Below are 18,769 nucleotides of genomic sequence, written 5' to 3'. Positions count from 1 at the left end.
ACTTTGTCAACTTGGTCTTGTAAAACCTTTCACAACTTCATCGGTAGATCACTAGGGTAAATAAGATCGCTTGTACGACACAGTAGGGTATACGTGAAATAATTCAGGGAGTTGGTTCAGAGTTTGAAATCTCCTTTATTTACACATGGAACTATGCATTGCCACTAATACGACAATAAAATAAATATGTTAATTATTTAAAACAAGCATTCAATTCTTAAGCCTGAGCTGGTTTCTCGGGGGTATTGACAGAATCTATCGCACTAAGAATAGCGCCTTTGATTCCACTCGCCTCGATTGCATTAGATGTGTGTTCAGGTAAATTCGATATGAACTTAAATGTTGTAATCACGCCCTTGTTCCATGAGGATTTAACTAAGCACGTAATGTCTGTGACACTAGGCAGTTCGGGAAGCTAGAATAAAATACAGCGCCGATCAATTAATTGAAATTTCATATTCTAACACATAAAACCATAACAATACTCGAAGCCTAAGGTCTACCTCTGTTGCTACTTCCTTGGGAATATTTCTTTTCACGTATGGTGCTATGTTGTTGTACATTCTACCATACAGTTTTACAGTTTCCTCTGGATCGGACCAAAGACCTTCTCGAATTGTGTAATAAGTAAAGCCACCAGCTACGCTGGCCTTCACAGCAAATCTGTAATGTAAACTGTGATGTGTTATTCCATCCTTAATCCAAATTCTGTCTAGTCAAATACCGTGCCAGCAGAGCTTCGTTAAACTTCAATGCATATACTAACCGCAAGACGCCCATTATTTGATCTAACTTATTTTTTTTTTTTTATAATTTACTTTGCAAAGAGCGATTAACGACGGATATCACCGACGCAAGAAGTCGATTATTCGGATTAAATTACATAAATGTCGTTTGTAGGTTAGGTTACGTTACGTCGGCGATCGGTATCTAGATTCTCGATACTCCGTGATAAAAGATGACAGCCGGAAGTGAAGAAAATAAAACACCTTCAAATACTATTTATATATTTAATATTATTATTGTAAAGAAATATCGTCAGAGGCAAAAATATTAATTTTGAATACAGAAAATATATGCGTGTGTTTTCATCCATAATTGATTAGTTGTAATGTCTCCTTTGATTCACAGCGTGGAAAGCGAGTCCGGAGTATAGCGTGTGAAGGAAAATGGATCCGTACGTCAGACGTAACGGGTAAAGAGTCGGTTGACGTTTATAGCGAACTTCTTAGTGATTTTTTTTCTTCTAAAGTATATAATATTCGGTGCTAAGTGAATTTGATTCTGATATTTTAAGGTAAATGATGATTTACTTCGTGATTATTCGGAGTTTCGTACTCATCTTTGAAACGTTCGAACCCGTACGGTTTGCTAGATCGAGCTGCTATCCGCCTGACACACGCTGAGAATTCTAATGATTTTTCGTTTATGGACAAGAATGGCATAGAATTTACTGACAATACTTTTCTCGTGCCGTTATTAAATATTCCTTCACTTACGTCATTCGTGAATCATAACGTGGCATTCAAGGTGGATACACATAGGTATACATATGCACGTATCTATAGGATATGTATGATAAGAAATCAATAACTCTTTACATTTGTGTATCTACCATATCACGAAAGCGTTGCATTGAATTTCTAAAAGGCGGTCGGCGGTTACCGGTACATTACGAAAATACGATTTTTCTGTATTCGATCGGGAAATGTACGAACATATTCGTCTTAACCCCCTTTCCCATCTAAAATAACGTTTCGTCAAGCTTTTGACAGTTGTCAATGCTATTAGGTACCTGAATCCATAAGAATTTTACTTAGATTTAAACAAAAATTTTCAAACTTTTATGAAATCTGTTTCATGGTTCGTGTTCACCTATGCATACGATACAAAAGGTTCCCACTGAAATTCAGTCACATCTGTTCGTTCAGTGTACAGGGTTAATAAACAAATATTTTATCTTGTTGCAAATATTTACCTACGAATCTTTTTTCATCACAACGAAGAGGGGCACTGCTGCAATGATGTCGGATCGAAAAGCAGAATTAGAACGGAAGAAGGCCAAGCTGCAGGCGATTCGAGAGGAAAAGGAAAGGCGGCGTAAAGAAAAGGAACAAAAAGATGTAAGAAGAAAAATCGAGCGGAAGAACATCACTGATTAGGGATTTCTTCTCACCAGAATATTGAATTCATTCTTCTCTTATTCCAAAATGTGTGTAATATTTTTTACAAGGTTGAGGAAGCGACTGTACGAGCTGCAGGTGCCGATAAAGACCATCGGAAAGACTTAGATGCCATGTTATCATCCCTTGGGGTAGCACCAGTATCAGGTAAAAAATGCAGACTTTGAAACGTATTTCACGCTGCCGAAAAATTCCTCGTCATACATTATTAGTGGATTTATATTTAAATATTGCAATATAAACTGAATTATAACCATTTTATGTTTGTCAGTTTCTGTGACTAATGAAAGACTATGTTTTGTTCATATTTCAGATAAATTAGAAAAACCTATCCTCTGCTAAGATCAATGTTTAGAAAATTTCTTTAGTCAGGCTTCAGTAATATTATCTAAAAAATGCCACATTTTATTATACATTTATATGCTTACAGATGTATTATCCAGTCTCTCTAGTATGAACTCTTTGACGCCAGAGCAAAGTGCCAATGCTACACCAGACGCAAGTTTACAACCTTCCAGTATCAATTCTGTTCAAAGGTATTTTTGAAGATTGTGGGCTTCATATTTTATTTGCATAGTGTTTAGTTATTGGAGGTGAATATTTGACTTCGCAATAAAAGGGGTAGAGAGTAAATTTTTCATAACTGTTCAATGTAAAAATGGTATTCCAATTATAATATGTAGATGATTGCTCCTATTGATGGTATTGTTGAAATAAGGTTGAAAATGTATTCGGGGAAGAAAATTTCATCTGATTTTTTGATATTTGATCTGTTCAATAAGACAATTATTCAAATCTTTTATCCGTCTGTAGTATTCCAGGAAGGCGAAAGGCTCCACGTGATTTAACAGCTGTTTCTGTGGCGCATACCGATATACCACCCAAGGAACCTGTGGTATATAGTAAGCAGACGCAAACTGCTCAGACGACGCACACTTCTCACGACGGTGAGTCTTGTTTTTAATTATGTTTTAGCATTTAAAATAGGTTTAACATCTTCAATATAATCAGAAAAGACAGGTATTTGGTGTTATCGCACCAATGTCAACCGTACCTTTTCTGTTTTGAGTTCAATATAGCACACAATTGATTTTGGAATGTTAATGCCGTGTACCATTTTGAAATTAAGTTGGTTACAAGGTGAAAGTAATATTCTGTATTTGAAATTTAACCAAAAAATTTATATTTTCATTAGTCAGGATTCAGGTTTGAAGTTGTTATGGATCCAATTGCAACAATTGTTGTCCACAACAAAAGAAATTCAAGTTTCGGGATAAACTAACTTGAATCCTGATTATAAAATATTGTTAAGAAAGTTAGCAGCATTCAACTTTGGGATTGAATGACGAATATGGAATGAAGTTTGTTAATTTTTTCTAAACAGTTCTTATATCACCTTTTCAATTATATCTAACAGTTTCATGAGCTTTGTGATAATCAGCTCGCGTGTTAACGTAATTTATTAATTTTTTTTTAAATTTTCGTTTTTAATCTCTGTGAAACTGAACCGTATTCTGTTATTAATGACAGTCTATACATCTTATGTGATTTAATTTAGTTAATTTTTATGTTAACTCTTAGGATTTTCTACGATTCTTACTTTTAATGCAAATAATTTTTCGTTATAATTGCATAATGTAACATGCGAGGAAACCTACATATTCACACGACACGTCGGTATGAAGAATTTTGTTTCCTTACCTGTGATATTTGTTTAACACTCCGTCTTTGGTCATAATTTAAATTGAGTCCAGCAATCTTCGCGGAGAGGCATTACATAGTAAAGAAATATCATTCTGATCGGATTACTATTTTATGTCAGAGCTTTAAGATTTTCTAAACAATTGCAGAATTCATTAACTTCCACTTTATCATGTCACAAAGTAGCCATTTCCATGCATTGTTCAATTGAGCACAATTGAAAATCATTCAAAATTTAATTAGAATTATATTTTCAATTCTGTAACTCGAACTTTAAAAAATATTTCAACAGCTTTAATTCATATTTTCATACTCGTATCAGATTGAATTACAAAACAAATAATGTTATAATGAATTATTTCAAGGATATGTATTACGCATAAATCAATGTCAACAAATTGATAGAGCGGATGAAATTCGATTCAAGATGCACACTTTAGAAGTATAAATACCGCTCCGCCACACAAACGTACAAAGACAAGTAGTACATAAAGCAAACGTATGTACAGAGCGGCGAATTCCGGACGCAAAGCTCAAAGGCTTATACTGCCTTGGGATTTTTAAAGAATGTGAAAAATCAAACTCCCAATGAAATAGTTCTTACAAGTTAAAGCCTCAGGAATCAGGAATAACTGTTAATAAAAGGGTGGTAACAAATGTAGTATTGATTCTAGAGTTTGGAATAAAACTTCAAGTAATGATATGTATGATTTGGATTATCAGTATTTGGCGTTCAATAATGTTCGTGTTACATTTCGTAGTTGATCTGACGATTTTTCAGGACACAAGAGCATTATTTAACACTCTATCATATTCATCGTTTGAAATAGGGTTTATTTAGTACAAATATTACTACGGTACATTCCTAAATGTAGAAGACATAATATCAATGGAATTTGCGACAGAATCCCTTATTCTGTACATACAAAAGCTTTCGTTCTTGTTCGTTACGTCTGATTTTTCAGATTAACTATAGTGTAATTTGTTACTTTCGTTGTTTCTGAATATTGGTTTGGTTGTTTCATTTAATCTCGGGATTTTAATTTAACCACTAACAAAAATAGAAGGGTTAGATTAATTGTAGATTAATTTTCTTGGAAGAAGATGTTTTGTATATTTGTTGGAATAACAGTGTGAGGTTTGGTTTAGGGTTAAAATTATTATAAATATATTAACATATCTATCGTAATAAACATGTTTCAGGTATTATACTTTACCTCTTGTGACATGATAGTAATTTTTACCGATCAATATCTAATGAGCGATATATTTTCTCATTAGAAATTTGTTACAAATCGTTTAGCTGTAAAATTTTATTGCTGTCACGAAATTAATACTTCTCAATTGATCAATAAGCGATTCTGATAATTACAACGTTTATCAATTTACTAATCATGACACAACTTAGTACTTTAAAACTTGGGATAAAGCTGCTCCTCTGGTTGGTATTTAAGTCGAAAGTATACAGTCGATCACAGCTTCTAAGCGGAAACAGGGCACTATTAAGTTCAAGTAAAATGTAAAGTAAAAAGTCGAGATGTGAGAATAACTCGAGAACACGAAGGTACTGGTTGACCTAAAGTTTCTGTGATACTTGTCGTAATTTTTTCGAAAGCTAAACTGCAATCCTAGAAAATATGTTTAATTGAACCAGTCAGGTTCAATCATTTTCATAATTTATCACCGTGAAATGATTTTATTTTTAAGAAAACTCACGGTGTGATTATTTCAAATTGAAATTATATTCATCGTCAAGTAAAAAAAAAAAGCTGTGGCTGATGCCTACTATATATGTTATATATACTTAATTGCAACCTTATATGGTATCCGGGTTACTACTTACTGTATAATGTACTGCGCTATGTTACTGCAGTTCACTTAGCATAAGCAAGGCTTACAATTCTACCTTTACCAAAAGTAATTCTATAAATCAACACAAAGAACAAAAAGAAAAAAAAAGATTTTCGAACGAAAATATCCATTTCATGTTGATTTTGCCTGCTTAAAACTTGTCTCAAAGGATATTCGTAATTTAAATAACGGAAAGAAAGTATGAATCAAATACACTTTGATTGTGATTGGATTTATATTTAGATTTTGATATACAACATGGTGAATGATGATTTTGAAATTTTAAAAAACTGCTTATGCTAATTGATGTTGCGGTATCTTTAACTGTGCGCGTATGCCCTTGTCTTGCGAAACAATTGGTCAAATCACCTGGTGTTGGACATAAGGACTGTCCACCTCTTCCTCCGCATACTCGATCTTCTCCTCCTGTTCAACAACCACACCAACTCACTCTTGCTCCGCAGGCTACTTTGAGACCGACTGGTGGCGTCCCAGGAAAGGTGGGTCTGCACCAAACTACCTATGTATGTTCTGTCTACTTTTTTATTACACTTCCCTATATAATTTATTATAACTGTATTATAGAGGTAGATACTGGGTTAATAGATTTAAGTATTATGCCGATACTGTATGTAAGACTTGAGATGTGCGTAGTAATGAAATTGTCCGAAGATTGAAATCAGGCTCGGTATTCATACGTATTTTAATCATCGACCATCTTATATACGGTATCGCATTTTGCTTGTAAAAAATAATAGCTTTAAACTGCTTAGATTTGCTTGGAAAAACTTTATGGATTTACTAATAGAGAGGTACATACATCAAATTTGCAGGGTTTATTTGATTTTCCAAATTACTACAAATATATGTATGTATGTATGTTCTTATGGCATTGAGTGGCGTATTTACATACCTATATTTGTTTTGATATCCATATTGCATTGCTTGCTTTGATGCTGACTAATGAGCGGTAACATAAAAACGAAAAAGGATAAATAATTTTAATCATTTATCGAGAAACATCCGGGGGTTGGCATAAGTGTGACAAGGCGTGTAAGTGAGATTTGGTACTCTGTTCAGCTGTGAAATTGAAAAAAAAAAAAAAAAGAAAAGAATACATCCACCAGAGTAATACAACAATGTTCGATGATTGTGAATAGGGAACAAATAATCTAACAACTTATCGATCAAGTACTTTCCAGACACAACATTGTAAGAGTCAAAACATTGCAGAAGTAGTTGTAGAGTTCTGACGATTGACTGTTTGTTAAGATGAAATTCCAGAGAGCCTTGAGTTTAACGTCACCTGAACGTTATTCTTGTAAATATTTAGTGAATCTCTCAGGATAAGGTTTTGTTCGTTTTTTTTTTTTTTTTCCCCTAATTGTGTTAAAGTCGTTGCTATTCCACAGTTGTGCGGAGTACAGGGATCGGACAATCGTTCGTGTTCAATTAAATTCATGTTTTCATGAAAATAAATAAGAATGTCATTTAGAGGATATCAAAAAGGCAGTGTTCTTGAATATGTAAGTTTCCTCCAATTTGTAGGGACCACAGCACTACACGATTTGGCAATTACAAATCAAACCGACCTAACTACATTCAGCGTATCGGAATTCATTTTTCAAATTCAAATAACATAGTATATGTTCAAATCGCAAAACGTAGCTAATCGTCACGACACACAATACTTTAATAGCAGAAAAACAAATCTTTTCTCTAACATCAAATTATTGTCTAACTACAATACGTCCCTGACTACAGAGGTATCTTCTCGCGCAGAGACTTTGTTTAGAGATTCAATAACTGCCCTGTCTTTTACACAGCTAACTCACTTACAATTCTGACCTCTTTTTATCAAATTATCTAAACTTTTTACACAGTTCTTTTATTCGCGGCCTAAATTTATTGGTTAAAAATGAAGAATTATTTTTAAGAACATAACGATTGCTCTGAGTGTAGGGAGGTGCTCTTAATGTAGCGTGTCGATGTCCAATTGTAACTAAGTGAAATTTTTTTTCCCTCCCCTCCTCAGCTCATGCATTCGGCTATTACGGTAAGTTATGTTTTCTCTTGGTTTCCACCCATTTTGAGGCTCAGATTAGCTTATAGTTTATGCACAATTTATCCCCAATCGCCCTTCTAAAAAAAATTAGTCCCTTCAGTTGTATACCTGCAGGGAAATATTTTTCATCATCGCTAAAAGTGAAAAGAACACCACAAGGACCCGTTGAAATTCTGTATAATGTATCGTTTTTTTCTACAAAATTCTATGGATACTCGCTGTGCATTGACGTTTGCGCGACTGAATGGGTTAATATCGTAAAGAAAGGTATATATTGCACCATCAGTTAAATTGGACTGTTTTATAGGAAGTCCATTTCTTACCGTATACTTTCCTATAGAACGATCCAATTTAACTGGTGATTTAATATACCCTGCTTTGCTATATGTATATATTCCAGCAGACGATACATATTTCAATGTTTCGAAACAAATATATAACAAACAAAGACGAATGAATCGAATAATATACAAAGGCGTGGGATGCTGCTTTAGTTATTATCCAGTTAGCAGTCAATAGTTATTTACTTATTCGAATCGACTCTCCACCCAAAAACATTATTTACACCCAGTTGTCTTGATGAGTTGCTTTTGTACTGTCACTCTTTTTTGACTTCCTTGGTTTTTCTTGAAGACATAACTACTGCCTGAATGTAACAATGAAACTTTTAAAAGCTTACACGAAATCTATTCTTTAGTCTTTCTTTTCCCTCCCCTGATTCCTTGCAATCAGATTCATTGGGCGCCTATATATTTTTTATCTTTCTTCTTCGTCAAATTATTTTCGTACTCCTCATTATCGACCTGACCAACCTGACATCTCGACTCTGAAAACTGTTCAACTATTGTGTGAAGTTTACTGGCTTCTCAAGGCTTTTAAAACTCTAAAGTTACCTCTATTTTCAAGTATCCTCTTTCCAATAATAATGTTTCACGACGTACAACTATATTTTTATCTAGGTTTTTATTACAACACAATTTTCGTTTATGTAAATCTTGATTTATACTTACATTGATTTATGTGACATTTCATATCACTTATATGAAATCAATGTGATTATGCCAAACGCGCTTATCCATTATCAATTTGAACTGTCGGTTAAATGGATCATTGGCTTCTATGAAAGCCTGAAAAGAAAAAGTAAATTTTTTAATAATATTCCTACATACAAACGTTACACTATGGGAAATATATAAAACTTTACTATTTTTAATTGACTTACAATTCTTTAAAAAATATGTCCACTGCCAAATCTTGTCACAACTTAACGCACCTTCCAGAGTTCTCAAAGCGAATACATATCGGCTGTTTTATTACTAACAATAATTTTTCATCTATGAATATAATAATCAGGCAGCTTAGGGTACGGTTTTGTCTTATTTTTTTTTTTACACCAATTTATGTGACGCCACGCTGTTGTAGAAAATATGCAATATGCATTTATTTCTATAGATAAAAACGACATGTCACGGTGTAAAATGATTTTGCTTTGGCTGACAGGGATTGGTGAAAGATCTAATCATTTAGATGAGGAAGTTTAGACAAATTCAATTATAAAATGGAACGGTATTTTTACCGCCGATCTAATTTTTTAACCATGATATTCAAGGAAGGTCGTAGCAACAAAATTTTTGGATGATATTTTCAAAATTCATAGAGTAGTTGATAAAAGTAATGAAACCAATGTCATTATGAATCCATTTCGCTGTTTAGAATATTGTAATACATCGAGTTACGCAAGATCAAAAATTCAATTCATATTTCTTATTTTGTATACTTCGAGATTGTTTCTGACTAGAGATTTATCTTTATATATCAGTTCAACTATTCAATATGTTTTTTCCATAATCACTCTCCGGCAAACTTATTTCCATCCATTGATTAAAAAGAATTAATAGTCGGAGATGTCAGTACGCTTATGCTACTTACCTCCCTAATTCAAAAATCCTTTTTGCTTGCCTCCTTTCTTTTGTTGCTATGAATACTCCTTAGGATATTTTTGTAGCTCTTGACTAATAATGATAACATGCCCTTACATGGAACACAGAATCGCCTAAACAATGCAATTATGCCGTGGAACTAAATCTAAGATATATATATATATATATACATATATATATATGTGTGTATATATATATATATATGACGGCATGAAAAAAATAAAGATTTTTAAGATTGTAGATTGTTGATGCTAATTTCATTGTGGAAAGTAATAAAAGTGTGTTTCATTTTTTGAAGCTGTAATAACGAAACTACAAACAGTCAAATTGAGCTTACAATTATTCTACAATTCTCTTTGAGAGAAATATAAATTACAGAACTGAAAGAGAAAAATTGCAATCATTAACAATCTTACGTGAAACGATTTAATTAAAAAATAAAATGCTGTAAGGTTGAGAGCGCATGATTAGTTGAAAGTCACAAATCATGGTTAAACAGTTGTAATTTTACGTAAATTGAAACTTAATACAAATTTAAAAGAAAACCTAGAGACGCATTGAACTTTTTAGTTATCAAAATGCCGCTGGTTTTCGTCAATAAACCATGAAATGTGATTTTGACATGGTAAACTTATTTAGATGCCTAATTAGGGAAAGCCTTTTGCATGTAGCTATAGCTATATAACACTGACTCGTCAACTTGATACATTTCAATCTGTTGGGGCAATTTTCGATGCATTTTTATATTTTGTCAAGCAATTGTTATCTGTATTGTCATAACAATTTTTATATTCACCCAAAAATTCCCAAATTTCCCATGAATGTATACCAATTACTTGATGGATAAGTATCAAAGTTGGACATAACATTTGCAGTTACAAATCGAATCATAAAAATTTGTCAATTTTTAAGCCATAGATTTATTCAATATTTATGTAAATGAACTGAAACGATAATAGAAACAGAAAGTAATATGGAAGCATTTTTTTGTATAACGCATCTCAACTATAAGTTTTTTTTTTTTTTTTTTTTTTGTTTAATAAAATCAGTCACTGCTCACTTTGCTTTATTCTTAATTTTTCAACCTGATCACAGGTTATTTGTTGCCTTCGCATTGTGCGGCGAAGAAAAAGGTTCATTGATTAAACAAATTATTGAGAGACAATGTTGATAGTGCATCGACGATTGTCCGTATAGCAGGCTTGGAATGCAAAAAAATTAAGATACAAAATTGATTGAAGTTTTCTTTTCCCTCCTTCAAGACGAGTACAATCTAAATCCTGGTTTAGAGTGGGAGGACGAGTTTACAGGTAGGTAATCTTCTCCGAAGTTGATTTACTCTACCTTATTGTCTCACAAGAAATCACTACTTTTGTTTCACGCTCACAAAAAACAAAAATCGAAAAAAAAAAACTTATGCTCTCACACAAATATTCTGTGATTTTAATATCACTCTGCCTGTACTCAAATGAGGGAGTCTACATTTAGGCCTATCCAAATTGCTTGATGAGTTAAAAAATATTAGTCAGTCTTTATTTAACAGTTTCGCCTGCAAAAATGCTGCATTCTCAATTAACTTGCAAGTTAATACGTTTGAGATAAATCCAAACAAAAGTTCAGGTCACTTTTTAACGGAGTCTAATTATCATATTTTCTGTCTATCTTTCGCTGTAGTATAATTCAATTTGTTCCAGGATTTCTTGCAAATTGTAACAACGTGAAACTTTTATTTTGATTTTGCCTTGAATATTTTTGAAACATTGTGCATTAGGCACATATGAGCTTGATTATTTTAATATTCATAAAATGTGTAATTGATTAAACTACAATCAGTGAGTAACGCTCGTATTATCAGTTTGTTTCTTTGGATCTGCTTACAATTAGCAATTATATTTCCTTCAATTAATTTGACGTTTTTGTATTATGTTGTCGATTCGTGCATGAGACTCGGAAGCTGTGTTAACTTGTCTCTACTTGTCTCGCTTTTATCCTCTGCATCTTTTTCCGTAGGTAAAAATAAGCCCATGGAAGTGTAGCATGATTTTATTCATTCATCTGAAATATCTTTTTTCGATTGAATATGCCGCTAACTGTGTTAAAAAATGTATTCCCGCCGTTAATGATTGATTTTTTGAGATGAAGAAATTGTCATAAAGCTAGCTTCAATGATATAGTGGCCCATGTCAAACTACACTGCTTAATAATTTCAACGACAAAAGCTCAATCAATGCAATTTTATACATCTCTTATTTTGTTCTCAGATTAATATCGATCATTGGGAATTTTACGAATTTACTACCCGCTAGAAGAAAATTTCTTATTCAGTCTAAATTTGTCGCGCGTATAACTTGGTGTTTCTTTGACTGATTGCACATTTGTAATTCAAACGAAACCTATTCATCTTGTCGACTATTATGGGGTTTGTCGTAGTCTGTAACTGAATCATTCTCGATTAGCACCTCAGGGTGGAGAGACTCGAGTTAAGCAAATCAAGTATCTGAAGGGGGTACATACCTCCAGCGCTGGGGAAAATTAATACTTGTATGATTGTATTTTACGGAGTATATTGTGAAAAATAACACAAAATATTAATCACACAGTAATTATTGATTATTCAAAAGTAAGAAAATAATTTGTTAAAAAAATTATTTGTGATAAATTACGTGTGTATTGGAAGTTTTAAGACCACTGCTGCGCTTTACGGTTGACACGATTCCGTCGGCATAAGTCGATGGATCTGAAAAATTCAAAAAGATTCTTGTACATTAATGTTTTGATACATGTGTAATTTATTACAAATAATTTTTCTTAACAAATTTTATTCTCACTTTTCAGTGATCGATAAATAATGTGTAATCAATGTTTTGTGTTATTTTTTACAGTATGCTCCGTAAAATACAACCATAAAAATATTTATTTTCCCCAGTGCTAGAAATATATACTCCCACAATTGCCTCAGATATAAATAATTATCTCTATTGCGCACGAATTATGAACCTTTAGTTTTGTCAGATAGGTATTTAACTATTTAATGCATGGGTCTTATAATATTTATTTATTAATTTATTTATTTGGAAACTTTGCTTGATCAGGTATGTTACCTAGAGCATTATTTCGATGCTTTTTCAAAGAGTTTCACGCTTCGTTTGATCTCTCTTTAATGCAAGCATCATTTTATGCTTTTAGTAATATAAAAACTAAAGAGCATACTATTAGTCAGTAAGGCGGCCGATATCAATCCTTTGTTAAGTGACATTGAAGTAGTTTGATAATGACAAGTCCCCTCTTGCAGTTGGTGTTATTTGAATTAAATGGATCATTAAATTATCGTTGGAAGCAATGTGTGTGATTTATTGATGATTACAATGTGAGCAGTTTCAAACGCTCGAAGCCGTAGTTGTTTAGCTAAGCCCACCCTACTTTTAGCGAGACGCCTTCCATCGATGTAATCATTCTATAAAAAATTCATGTTTACTATTGGTGATCGCAACATGTGCTAAATTGCTCCATAGAATGTAAATTGAAATTAGAAAGAAATGAGTAGTTAGACTAGCTAGTTAGGGTCGTGATGGGTCTGGGGTACTCGTTACGGGGCCAGCTTATTCACCACAGTTTTGACATTTGATGATGGCCAAGCCGAGGATGAAGAAAGCAGTCTGCCCCACATGGATGGATTCCAAAGTAAACTTCCACCTGGAATTTTGCCTCATGGACTACCGCAAGTCAAAGAGGTTCAACCGGCCGTTACGCAAGTCGAACAGGAGAAGGAAAAAGAAAAACCCAAAGAAGGTTTGTCCATGTGTCGTGTACCAAGTTTCATGTAACACGTAATTTTGCATTTACAATGTTTTAACGTTAATCTAATTTCAACGTATATTACAGTAAGAGAGCTTAGCGAGGAAGAAAAATTGATGACTATCCTCTCGGAAGAATTTCAACGATTCTTGGACCGTTCGAGCAGAGTGGTGGAAAGAGCTCTCGGTGAATCGGTAGATATTTACACAGATTATACTGGTATAATCGATGGAGAAGATGGAATGTAAGTATAAACTGTTCGTATTCGTAAATAACTGTAAATCTATTAACGCATTTTTCTGTAATGTTAGGACCATACTTAGAAATGTTGGATGTGTTGTGAAGATTAGTAAAAATTTTTCAGTGATGAAAAGAGTCATCAGCGTCTATCGCTGAATCGTTCATTTTTCTGTGATCGATGGTCACGTAATCGCTGCATTACTTCGTTGGATTGGTCACCGCAATTTCCAGAACTGTTGGCTGCTTCTTACAAAAACAATGACGACACACCAAATGATCCAGATGGAGTTTGTTTAATCTGGAACACTAAATTTAAGAAAACAACACCTGAATACATTTTTCATTGCCAGTCGTCAGTAATGGCAACAACCTTTGCTAGGTTTCATCCAAATTTAATTTTGGGTGGCACCTATTCGGGGCAAATTGTTCTGTGGGATAATAGGGTTCAAAAAAGGACCCCCATTCAGCGTACTCCACTTTCAGCGTCTGCACACACGGTAAGTTTATATATTATTAATTAAAGCCCGACATTAGCCTCTACATTTACTGTAATATGGTGACACAAACAAATTTTTATTTCTCAAATGATTTTAGATCTAATGAATAATTTTCTCGCTTCCCAGCATCCTGTGTATTGTTTAAGCGTAGTAGGAACTCAAAATGCGCACAATTTGATCAGCATTTCAACAGATGGAAAATTATGCTCGTGGAATTTAGACATGTTGTCCCATCCTCAAGAAACGCTTGAGCTTCAAGCAAGACAGTCGAAACCAGTCGCTGTAACTTCGCTTGCTTTTCCAAGTGGAGATGTCAACAATTTTATCGTTGGCAGTGAAGACGGTACTGTTTATTCAGGTGAGTAAAAATGTTTTCCTTTTCAGTATTTCTATGCGAGAGAAAATGTGTCCCTGCAGAAACATGTTTGCTCTGATTGTTAAATTGCAGCTTGCCGTCATGGGACCAAAGCTGGTGTCACAGAAACTTACGAAGGACACTTAGGACCTGTTACCGGAGTCAGTGCTCATGCAGTTCAAGGGGGCATTGATTTCTCGCATCTGTTTTTAACTTCGTCTATTGATTGGACGATTAAATTGTGGAGTTTGAAAGAGAACAAGCCTTTATACTCATTTGAGCATAATGGAGATTATGTGTACGATGTTGCATGGTCTCCTACACATCCTGCTCTATTTGCAGCTGTTGATGGATCTGGTCGTTTAGATTTATGGAATTTAAATCAGGATACAGAGGTTCCAGCAGCGAGCATAATCGTTGATGGATGTCCTGCTTTAAACACAGTCTCTTGGACGCCAAGCGGACTGCATGTTACTGTGGGCGATGATACTGGGAAAATATGGGTTTACGATGTAGCTGAGGTACGGTTTGCAGTATAACACGATGTCTATCATTATATTCAGTTGTATTTTGAAAAATCTTATCTCAATTTTGCCATGATATTTTGCTAATTTTAACTTCGCTGTAGTCAGGATTGTTACATCTATGCTTTTGACGTTTTACAGAATTTCGCTCATCCACGAATCGACGAATGGAATAATTTCCTCTACACCCAGCAAGATCTGAAGAACAACAAGGCCGATGAAGAGTTGGATAAGCTCAACTTGAGTTCAGGCCCTTCATCTTTGATATCCATGCCATCTTTGTCGGGTCCGATCAGATAAAAATATATTGAAGCTCAGTGATTTATTAACTTAATTACCTAATTACTCAGAAACTAATTGTACCACTTGATAACTAGAAAGAAACAGCTTACCGCAGATAAAACTCACTCTTTTACGGTCAAAGTCAAACGTTACAAAACAAATTTGGAGTAATATACATTTATATATTACTATATTAATGTTGTAGTCAAAAAAATAAATCATTACTATGCAGTTATTGTAGCAAAGTGAATCATACTAATGTGAAACGTAAAAGATAACCATTGTACTGATAGATATTCTTCATTTTTACGAGACAGACTGATCGGACGTTTAATACAAGTAAGCAATTGATATCATTTTGTGGTACTGCTCTGTGTTACAAATCAAAGTCGTCTAATTTAAATCCTCGAACCTGTATTGTGAATTATAAACTGAGCAATGAAACTTAGTCTGTCAAACTCAGAGTGAATAAATGAATTAAACTGAAAAAATGGATGAAAAAACACGCAGTAAACTTGAACACTGCAATTATTATATAATACTCAGTACAGATGATTCGAGTATATTTTTAATGCTTTATATGTAAATAATACGATTTAAGAGTCACGCTATACTTTATAACAGAGCAGAAGACGTAATTCTAATGGTGGAAAATCTAATCGAGATCCGGGTGAAAAATCAGCATCCATAATTGAAGATCTCAACGAAAAATGTCTCGTTATAAATTCCATTGTTCATTAATGAAATAGCTTAAGTTTGATTATTATGGTGGAAAGCGCGTTTGCTAAAATCTATTTCCATGCCCTGTAACAAATTTTTTAATAAACATGTTACCTTAATAATATTCGCGTTGCACGAATAATCTCAATAACTATTTATGAAAAGAAAAAAAAAAGTAAAATTATACTGACAATGGAAATACATTATGATGAAAGTTGTGTCAACATGAACCGTGATAGTGATGTTCTTATTTCGCATAAAGAAGTCGATACCTTTATCCATATTCTACATAATACTTGAAGACTATTTAATTTAGGATCTTATAGGAAGAGAGTTGTTTTTTTCTATCATGAAGCCATCGTAATATTATTTCAGTAATACTTATGCATTTTCAACTGTATCATGGGTATAGTTTGAAGTATACCTAAAATGTAATTGTATAATACGTGCATCCATTTATAGCTACCAGCGGAATGTTATATTTTCCGTCGTTTGTAAATTCTCTAGTAAAAAATAATTTTGTTTTACTATAAAATTTGATTGAATAAAGTGGCAATGATAATTTTACAAAATTACGAATTATTGAATATTCCGTCAACTAGCTCATTGCATTTAGGTATTTGCACATGCGTTTATAACGCATTCGTATTACTCTCCAATTTAAACTACGCGGGAATATTAGCACATGCACGAACTTCAGAGTATTTCCGAGTGGCGGCCATCTTGGCACTAATCGGCGAGTCGAACGACAATTGACAGTCGGCGGTAGAATTTCGTCAAGTTCGGACGTGCGCGTCGCGGATGTTAATTCGACTGTGCCTTGTGTTAAATCAAATATATATTTGAGTTTTTCTGTGTCTGCTGAAATAAGAGTCGTAGATAAATGAAATTATTCTTGGCTTACTCGATACGTGCAGCCTAAACTGAAATTCGGACGTTATGAATTCAACCTCTAGTTTTACATGACCAAAACAAACGACTGCGTTGTTTGGTAGTCGTTGCTTGTTTTATTTTTTCATACTCGCGATCGGAAATAAGTTAAGCCGTTAGAATCAACGCAGTGCAGTGATCTGATCTTACGACAAGAAATTGGTTTTCAATAGTATAATATCATTTCATTCGTTTCGTGGTCCGTGTAATCGGTTCGTGACTATATTCAGTGTCAACTTTTTTTTCACAAATTTATTCGTGCGACTGTTAGAATTTGCTGTTACGTTTTTCGCAATCTAACGTGTAAATGATAGTAAACCAGACTTGTTGAAGCGTTTGAAACAATTGCAATCAAGCCTCCGACACGTTATAAACAGTGAAATAGTGAAAGTGAAAAAACTGCGAGAATTAACTGTGGATTCGAATCTCTGGAAAACCTGGTATGGTCGTAAATGCGGAGTTGAGCAATGAGGGCTGACATGGTGTAGGCGATTGGCAATGGGTAAGTCTCGCACTTGTTTATGGATGTATGTACGTATGTATGTACGTACGTATGTATGTATGTGTGTATGTATGTATGTATATATGTACATCTCTCAAGTAGAATCGCGTCAGGTCATTCTGTAGTAGGTGTATGAATTTACACGTTATTTTTGAACCACGGATGAAGCTTATTCATTTGAACCACAGTGTATTTAATTCACATCTGCGATTTGAAAGCCAATGCAAATTCGGTACTTGACTACGCGAATCTTGGTATTCAATCAGTAAGTATAATCATCTTTGTTCAAGGTTTGACCTGAAATAAAAACCTGAAGAACACGATAAATATGATTACTCGAGTAGAGCATAGGCGACTTGTATTTGAGTAATCGCTGGTCAAAAATCAAGTCCACTAATTTAAGGGGGGACTGTGGTAAAATTTTGGTAATATGGTGTTTTAGATTTTTAAAACAGCTCAAAAAAATGTGATCGAAAATTCCACCTAACAAAATTTAGATTACGGTAGCATGTGTGCAGAAAAAATTTTTTAATCTCCTGCGATGAAAGTCTATGTGCAAGGAACTTTTGGCAGAAAATTTCCAGCGTAACACTCCCAAAAGTTCCTTGCGCACACACTTTCATCGCAGGTGATTAAAAATTTTGCTCTGGACACATACTACCATAATCTAAATTCTGCTGGAAGGAATTTTCGATCACCTTTTGTTTATCTGCTTCAAAAATAAAAAACTTGATATTATCAAAATTTCACCGTATTCTCCCCTAAACAGAGACAAAACATGCACATTTGAAGTTGATAGCCGTTGACTGTATGCCAACTATAATTTTACGAATGTCCGACAGGTTGTCTAATTCGTAAATAACATGCATACAAGTTGTCTGTAAATTGTCTGTCACGATAAAAAATTATTCAAGAGAAACTTATTTGAAAGTTCACTATTTCTAAGATTTTTTTAATCCCATCAATGTATATTTTGCCATAATAAGTTTTTACTTGATCTCTTGGACATTTGAATGGTTGATATGGCTTTGACGAATTAGGCTTACTGATAGGCCATTCTAATATTGCATGACGTTATTTTTGAGGATCCAGCCTCCACTCGAGCGTTACGTATTATTGGAGGACCCCTCAAACATTTTCGTACATGATACTGTCAAGAATCCGTGAAATATAAGTTTGAACAA

The 18,769-nt window shown here is 33.8% G+C and overlaps 2 protein-coding genes across 39 annotated transcripts; one reads left to right on the top strand and one right to left on the bottom strand.

The window, feature by feature from the left end:
• Nucleotides 1-115: 115 nt before the first annotated feature.
• On the bottom strand, nt 116-1,438 carry LOC124301842 (MICOS complex subunit MIC13 homolog QIL1). 2 transcript variants are annotated; one of them, XM_046757342.1, is made up of 3 exons: nt 1,314-1,438; nt 504-663; nt 116-415 (listed from the first exon to the last, which is right to left on the bottom strand). In XM_046757342.1, exons 1-3 carry the CDS (start codon nt 1,340-1,342, stop codon nt 218-220), a joined length of 387 nt encoding a protein of 128 aa, XP_046613298.1. In that variant the 5' UTR covers nt 1,343-1,438; the 3' UTR covers nt 116-217. The 2 variants fall into 2 exon arrangements, with proteins under 2 accessions (XP_046613298.1, XP_046613306.1); XM_046757350.1 differs by lacking the exon at nt 1,314-1,438 and adding an exon at nt 767-953.
• On the top strand, nt 1,141-16,389 carry LOC124301585 (cytoplasmic dynein 1 intermediate chain). Of its 37 annotated transcripts, none has more exons than XM_046757030.1 (14): nt 1,141-1,297; nt 2,007-2,123; nt 2,234-2,330; nt 2,614-2,719; nt 2,997-3,130; nt 6,200-6,235; nt 7,771-7,791; nt 11,003-11,050; nt 13,377-13,529; nt 13,623-13,779; nt 13,900-14,272; nt 14,399-14,630; nt 14,721-15,148; nt 15,293-16,389. In XM_046757030.1, the coding sequence occupies exons 2-14, from the start codon at nt 2,022-2,024 to the stop codon at nt 15,449-15,451; spliced, it is 2,046 nt and encodes a 681-aa protein (XP_046612986.1). In that variant the 5' UTR covers nt 1,141-1,297; nt 2,007-2,021; the 3' UTR covers nt 15,452-16,389. The 37 variants fall into 37 exon arrangements, with proteins under 37 accessions (XP_046612986.1, XP_046612951.1, XP_046612918.1 ...); XM_046756995.1 differs by having other exon boundaries at nt 13,353-13,529; XM_046756962.1 differs by having other exon boundaries at nt 6,200-6,259; nt 13,353-13,529.
• The last annotated feature ends 2,380 nt before the right edge of the window (nt 16,390-18,769 follow it).

The sequence above is a fragment of the Neodiprion virginianus genome, chromosome 1 (assembly GCF_021901495.1).
Source record: "Neodiprion virginianus isolate iyNeoVirg1 chromosome 1, iyNeoVirg1.1, whole genome shotgun sequence".
Classification (NCBI taxonomy): domain Eukaryota; kingdom Metazoa; phylum Arthropoda; class Insecta; order Hymenoptera; family Diprionidae; genus Neodiprion; species Neodiprion virginianus.
This window is presented reverse-complemented; position numbering and strand designations above follow the sequence as displayed.

Excerpts from the sequence above, each read along its gene's own strand:
- LOC124301842 (XM_046757342.1), bottom strand. The coding sequence starts at position 1,342 with ATGAGTACGAAACTCCGAATAATCACGAA. Across the intron at positions 664-1,313 it reads AAACTCCGAATAATCACGAA|ATTTGCTGTGAAGGCCAGCG; the intron begins GTAAATCATCAT and ends TTTACATTACAG. Across the intron at positions 416-503 it reads CCAAGGAAGTAGCAACAGAG|CTTCCCGAACTGCCTAGTGT; the intron begins GTAGACCTTAGG and ends ATTTTATTCTAG.
- LOC124301585 (XM_046756826.1), top strand. The coding sequence starts at position 2,022 with ATGATGTCGGATCGAAAAGCAGAATTAGAACGGAAGAAGGCCAAGCTG. Across the intron at positions 11,051-13,352 it reads GTGGGAGGACGAGTTTACAG|TTTTGACATTTGATGATGGC; the intron begins GTAGGTAATCTT and ends TATTCACCACAG. Across the intron at positions 14,631-14,720 it reads AGACGGTACTGTTTATTCAG|CTTGCCGTCATGGGACCAAA; the intron begins GTGAGTAAAAAT and ends GTTAAATTGCAG.